Genomic DNA, 6,974 nt, shown 5'->3' with positions numbered 1-6,974 from the left:
CACAGTAGTCGAGCGCCCTAACCACTGAACCACCGCGGCGGGGCTCCTTTGGTCTGTGGAGCCCCGCAGCCCCTTCAGGTGTTTTAAACCGCGTGCCCGTCTTCCTATTTGTATTGTGTTTGCACGGCCAGCTCGAGTGCGCATGAGCAAGCAGATAATCTTGAGGGGCGTGATGTTAGCAGCGACAGACGAGGGTAGATAAGCGCGTCGGAACCAAGGCGCGGGGGCTTGCCCCATCGGAGAGGCCGGCGGGGGCAGCCAGCGAGCGTCATGGGCCAGCAGGGTGTGCACGGACGACGGAAAGGAGATCACCGACACAAAGATGGAAGCAGTGCCTGCGGGAACTGCCTAGGGGTATTCGTGTGAGTTGCTGTCCTGCGAGGAGCAATGTTTCTTGTGCCGCCATTAGCGCTTTGGCCCAATTGCTCGTTTTATTCGCTCCGTAGTGTGTTTTGTTTCGCCGCGGTAAAGCCCTGAAGTTCTTCCCGCTTTTCGTTAGTGTTCGATTGTCGCGCGCATGAACAGCCTGCTCTCAGCGCAGTAGCGCCTTATGTTTCTTTGTTTCGCATTTTCGTTTATCCAGAATAAACAGGTGTTTTTAAAAGACTGGATTTGTCACTCGTCGAGAGAGACCATGGTTCTCGGACCCGTTTTTTTTTTAAGGCGAGGCCTTCAGGTCTATGCATTAAGGAGTAATTCTACATTTCCACCTCGTCTGAAATGTTGAAAACGTATCGTGATTATAGCGCTCGCCTCGGTTCCTACCATAGGGGGTATGTGAACCCAATTTGGGCAACTTGCATCTCCCCTCACCCCCCCCCCCCCCTTTCGCCTCGATCTCCCTCCGACATGCGTGGGCGTGTCTCCTGGCGAAGTGGATTCTGGATGCGGAGATGCCAGCTGCTTGCAGACGTGCTCCGAAGATGACTCTGACAGTGGTCCTATCGGGCAGCCGCACAACTGTAACGGTCGTTGCGGGAGGCCGAGGACAGGAGGCTTATTAGTCCGCACATATGCAAGACGCCAATGCTGCTGACTATCAGTTGTAGACGCGGGTATATCATCCTAAGCTCGGTTCTTTTCTTTTTTTTTTTTTTTTTTGTGGCGTGGTGAGCCCATTCTTCGCCGCCTCGGTAAGCGCGGAGTAAGCTAGAAAGGGGGAGGGAATAATATATGCAGGAGTTTAATTGGTATGCATGGATAATCTCCATGAAGCGCCGTTGGGCCCTTTATCGAGCGGTAGGTAGGTTCATCAAACATTTTCCGGTTTCTGGTAAATGAGGATCAGGAAAATGAGATCCAAAATTCGCTGCCTTAATCTCATCCGATCTTCCGTACACTACTCTAAAAAAAAAAATTACCTCTTTCCTTTATCCTAACCCATTCTGCTATACTTCTCAGGGGAGGTCATGTGAGTCTCACTGGGCCCGCTCCCACTGCTTTGGGTAGCTATAGCTAATACAGTGAAACCCACTCATAGCAATATAAAACTGCTAAGGAAATAGCGTTCTTAAAACCAGCAACTGATATAGCCGGAATATGTAAAACAGAAATGGCAGACTCCAGAGTATACTTGCCGCGGTGGCTCAGTGGTTAAGACGTGACTGGAATACCGTTGTTCGAACCGGACCGCGGTGGCCGTGTTTCGTTGGGGAGAGGAGGGAGGGGAGGTTAAATTTAATAGGCGTCAGAGTGCAATGCTGTGCGATGTCAGCTAGTGCTCGTTAAATGTGCGTTGGGTCGTCGAATTATTCCGCAGCCGTCCACTACGGCACTTTATTCTCCATTTCTGCTTGCCATATCCTACCTTGCTCATTTCCATTACGCTGCTGTTCCAGTGTCCTCCGGTAAGTGTGACAGATACTGGGCCCTTCCATTCCTATAAAACATTCTACATTTATTTTATAAACGCTAGAGCACTTAAAGGGAAGCTGCAACGTATTCCGCAAAAACTGAGTTATGTGCGGCATTTTATAGTTTTTTGTCCGCTGAACAAGACTATCATACTTAAAAAAGGCAGAAAGGAGCGCAAATGGTTGTTTTTACAAGAAAACGAGCACCAGTGGGATCGCCCTCCAAGCAAACGCCGCTGTTGTCTATCATTGGCCGGACCATCATGACGTCAAGTTTGGGTATGTCAGGCCGGCGCCGGCGTTGTTGCTCCGTGCGCGTCGCTTCAGGGGACTTGAGAGCTCGATCTAAAATGTTATTAATTATTGAACAATTTAAAACACTTCCCACGCTTACCGTACGCGTTCGAGTAACCAGCAAAATGTTGCTTGTAGACCTGAAATGTTGGAGTGAAGGGGCTCGCCAAACCTCTTGTTTTATGTTTCTCCCTCGACCATCTGCATGTGTACCTGATTGGGCAGATTAATTTCCTGTCAGATATTTCTGCTTTATGTATGATTGCCAATGCTTCTACATTATTACAAAATAAAATGCAAATGAGCTGCCTTGTGTGAAGACTGCTCACTGTGCTGAAATTGTTTCAAATATAAATGCTTTTCAGGACTCATGGAAAGTGTCTCTTAAATTCAAGTGCGGCTACATGCGCAAGAACCTTGGTGTACTTCCCGATGTACAAGCCGCCAGAAAGGTATTCGGCAAACAGAAAAATCTGCAAGCTACTCCAAACCCTAAAAGGCTGTGCCATCTGGTAAGCGAGAATTCATTTTTGCTGGGCAGATAAGATTTTGTCAAAAACATTCTTCAATCATAGGCCCAGTTTTTTTTTACAAGGCGTGTAGTATTACTCAAAGTAATTTCAGATTTCATCCTGCTGTTGAAATGACATTTTAAGGCATTTAAAAAATTAAAGTGGGCGTGGGGAATTTATTAAAAGTTATTGTTATTATTTAAAGGCGAGTATTGTGTAGAACTAACTGCTTGAAACCCTACATGAAATGACTGACATGTCAGTATTTTCTGCAATACCAATACAATCAATTGATAGGTCTTAACACATTCAAAAGCTTTGTTTAAATATGGTTTTCAGTACCTCTCCGTAAGTTATATTTTAGTTTTTATACACTGCTAATATTTCTTATTTACCAATGCCTTTTGTAATGATCATGTTACTCCAAAGCGAGTGCAAGGCATACAATAAAGAAAATGTTGCCTCTGAAGTACTACTGCTCGTCGCACAACTGTGCAGTGCAGTTGCTGCGAGCAAATCAAAAGCGCTTTGCACTCAATCTTCATCATTCTACTCAGCCATACTGCTCTGAGCCAGACCTAAAGCAAGCTAGATGTTTTCTGTGCAGCGGAGTGTCTGACAAAATCTATTATTTAGTGGCCTGATTTATCTTGAATAATTAATGCTATAGATGTGCTGCATGTACAGGACTTCTGAATTAGTATACCATGAAGCTTAACACCACCTTTAGCCTTGAATAAAGTGCAACTTGATTACAAAATGCACTTTTGTTATTATTAGTCCAAGTGGCGGCTGATAGCTTCTGCTACTTAGTTTTAAATGTATATCACCTGCCTATCCTGCTAGGTTTTAATGACTCATTTTTTTCTTGCCTGCTCTAGCCACGATCAGATTGGCAGATGAAAACATGGGTTTCTGACATGTTTTTCAGTGGAAAGTAAGACTTACAGATTTACATGAGCATTTTCAAGCATTCAGAAATACTTCTCATTAAAGGGATAAATATTGAAAGCATTTCTGCGGCAATTCGGCTATGTTCATCCCAGGGCATTCGAAGTTAATGTATTTTCAAGAACACTGCATTTTCCCTTTGTGAATAGCTTACACAGGAAGAAAACGCTCAGCTTAGATTGATTTTGCCTTGGCTTACCTTGCATGTAGGTTGTTTAGCACAATCACTGTGATTCTCACTAATGCGATTGGGGCAGTATAATGCAGTGCAAACAGCTTCGTCGCGTATGTCTAGTAGCAGAAAAGATGCAATGTAATTAAAAAAAAAAAGTTAGAAACAGTATATGTTTGGCTTGCACTTTTTGAGTAGATAGAGATTTTTCAACCCTGCAGCTCTTCATTTTGGTGTTTCTTTTCAGACTGCAAATCTCCCACCAGACAGCAATTCTGCATGATGAGTGTCCAGTTAATGGGCACGTGGAGTTTATGAAAAAAGAGGTCAAGCGGCCCTCTCCTGATAAGACGAAGTTGTCTGATTCGATGAAGCCAACCAGGGCATCAAGGAGTCAGTGGATGAAAGACACGCAGCCATCGACAGCCGAAGTAATTGAAAAGTACCCTACTCTATCGATAGTGGAAATGGTGAGCAGGATGCTACAGTTATTCCTTTTCCGAATTTTTTCTCGCATGAATGCACATTGTCCTCATTTAAGGTACCGGCGAAGAAGCCCATCTGAGTTCTTTAACAGAAAAACAGGACGGTTTGAAGCCGACTCGGCTCCTTCTTCATGGTGTGATTCTGATCAAGACAAAGCTTGGCTTTTTAAGCCCTTGTGTTGACGACCTCCGCGCCAATGGTCGCAAATCATGGATGTGCGAAGAGAAGGGTCTGGCAAGCAGCATCGAATGCCTCCTCTCTCTCCCGAATGTCCGCCACCCTAAGGAGGATATTGAAAGCATGATGTACAAAACCCCTGCTCGATCTGCCTGGCTTCATATGTAAGGGAAACGCAAAACTTCGAGGAGAGCATGAAGCAACACAGAGCGGACGTTTGATAAATGCATAGTCAGCCAGTGCGGTGTCCGAACACTGCAAAAGATGCGATCACAAAATAGACTTCAATAAAACGGTTATAAAAGACAATGGCACTGATATTCGCAGGATGTTTTTACCTGAGTAGTGGCATATTCAGCAAACAACGGCGAACGTTAATTACTCTCTGGGGACCCTTCCCTTTTCATATACCTATGGTTTGCAGCCATTGCCACAGAGGGGGTCAATGCAAAAGCTTAAAAAAATCAAGCTGCGTCTCGAGCGGAGTCCCACCAAGAAGAAGCGAAGTCCGCTTCGAAACGTCGTGCTTTTCTGTTAAAGAACTTTGTTGGGGTTATTCACCTGTACCTTAATATAAATTTCCCAAGCAAACAGACTTCTGTCAGATGTTTTCTTTTGTGTCTCGATTTATGTGTTAACATTATCGATGAAAATATTCAGTTTTGTAATTAAGTGAAACTTTTTCTCATTCAAGCTTCATGAAGAGTTCACCGCAAAGACGGGCATAGATTTGGTACCGAAGTTATTGGCATTTATAAATCACTGCGGAGCACGGTGCTTGGAACTGGCCAAGGGTCGACGGTGTGCCAAAGAAACAGTCTCCGAGATAGAAGCACATCTCGAAAAATTGGAAGGCGACACAAAAAAGTGTATGTATAACTTTCCATGTTCATAGTCTTGCTCAGTGCTATAACAAAATTTCTGTTGACAGATTGCTTCGCGGTTGGCGTTCTGCGAAAATTGCCGATGCTTCTGAAGGAGCAACTCAGATTTCTGAAAGGGCCGGTAAGTGTACTGCTTTAAGTTCCCTTCGGTAGTTTACTCATAAAAGTGGTACTAATTTTGACTCATGGTATTGGCGCAGGACACCTACCCCGCTCTTTCTTTGGAGATTTCAAAGCTGCATGAAGCCAAAGAAATCGTCGCCACTTTTGAGGCACTCAATGTGGATGTCATTGACATTATAGACGGCATTGCAGCTATCATAGAAATATATTGGATTTTCGATGTTAAATACAGCAGCCACAACAAAAACACATTTGCTGTCTTAGAACACTTTTCTGGTCTTCAAACGTCAACTAGGACCGCGTTAGTACTGCGCATCATATCGTGCATTGAAGAGGGATTCGATAAAACTGCATAATGTAGATTTGGAGCGAAAATAAAAGTTCTGTCTGTTCTGCACTGTTTGGCTATATTTTTTCCTGGCTTTTAAACGGTGCAAATTTAAATTCCTGATCAACACCCAGGAACCTAACTACTGGTCCACTGTTCTTATGACAATGAGCACTAATTTTATGAGAGTTGATTCGAATCTCTTGTGTAAAAGAAGGCAGCTTTTTGTTTTTTAATTTTCAGTTTGAATGACATGAAAACTTTGGCAGATACCATATCCATGACATTTCAGCTAGGGCTATATAGGAGTGGAAATTTCCCTTTTTTGTTTAGAATATCGCAGCAGAAATGCGGATATTTAGCAAAAATGTCATGAATAATTTTTTTAAGTGTAGTGCGAAATGCACTAGTCTGAAATGGAGAAAAGCATTTCCTCCTCACCAATATCAAAGCACCGAATATGAATAAATTGTAGTTCAGGTAAGTATGGCTTGGTACAAAATGGGCATCAGCAGAATTGTTTATACATAATAATTGGCTACAATTATGGGACTGGGTTGAATTCAAAATGAAATACTGATTTTACCGATTTGTTAAACATATCGTTATTATTACTTGCAGAGCAAAAGGTGCCCTCCCTGTCCATGTAATTCAGCTCAAGAGGCAGTTCTGATGGGAGCAGAAGGAATTTTAAAAATTTTTTTGTGTATACATATTACTAGCTCAATGACTTACTACCCTTTTATTAACTGCAGTTAGTAACTGCAGGGTTAGTAACTTTTACTAACTTACCCGTTACTAACTGCACTTACTAACTCAATGGGTTGCTACCGTGTTAGTAACTGAAGCTAGGAACAGGAAGGTTAGTAACCGTTACTAACCTTTCCATTGCTAACTTCAGTTACTAACAGGGTAGTAACATATGTGACAAGCAGTTGCTACCCTAAAGTTAGTAAAAATACTACATTTTTTCTAAGAGTGTAGAACAGAGCAGCTGTATGCTCTTTTATCGAGGGTTCCTACGTATGATTTACGGATTTCTTTTACAGTGGGTATGACGGCGAGCGCACGTCAGGGCAGTTACGGGCAGGCATATAACAGGCGCGCGCGAAGCAAGATGTTTGTCGTCGGAGACCAGATATTGCTCTTTTACACAGACTCTGGTAGTAAAATGGCCCCAAAATGGCTCGGTCC

The 6,974-nt window shown here is 43.4% G+C and overlaps 1 protein-coding gene across 1 annotated transcript; it reads left to right on the top strand.

The window, feature by feature from the left end:
- The first annotated feature begins 202 nt into the window (after positions 1–202).
- Positions 203–5,841, top strand: LOC146201960 (uncharacterized). The gene is made up of 7 exons (XM_084599826.1): positions 203–362; positions 2,513–2,659; positions 3,541–3,596; positions 4,030–4,252; positions 5,140–5,314; positions 5,377–5,450; positions 5,530–5,841. Exons 2-7 carry the CDS (start codon positions 2,552–2,554, stop codon positions 5,806–5,808), a joined length of 915 nt encoding a protein of 304 aa, XP_084455952.1. The 5' UTR covers positions 203–362; positions 2,513–2,551; the 3' UTR covers positions 5,809–5,841.
- Positions 5,842–6,974: the final 1,133 nt, after the last annotated feature.

Source organism: Amblyomma maculatum, chromosome 1 (genome assembly GCF_055883805.1).
Source record: "Amblyomma maculatum isolate TAMU_Amacu chromosome 1, ASM5588380v1, whole genome shotgun sequence".
NCBI classification, from domain to species: Eukaryota; Metazoa; Arthropoda; class Arachnida; order Ixodida; family Ixodidae; genus Amblyomma; species Amblyomma maculatum.
This window is presented reverse-complemented; position numbering and strand designations above follow the sequence as displayed.

Coding starts and splice junctions, on each gene's coding strand:
- LOC146201960 (XM_084599826.1), top strand. CDS start 2,552: ATGCGCAAGAACCTTGGTGTACTTCCCGATGTACAAGCCGCCAGAAAG. Junction 2,660..3,540: donor CTAAAAGGCTGTGCCATCTG/GTAAGCGAGAAT, acceptor TGCCTGCTCTAG/CCACGATCAGATTGGCAGAT. Junction 4,253..5,139: donor CTCTATCGATAGTGGAAATG/GTGAGCAGGATG, acceptor TTCTCATTCAAG/CTTCATGAAGAGTTCACCGC.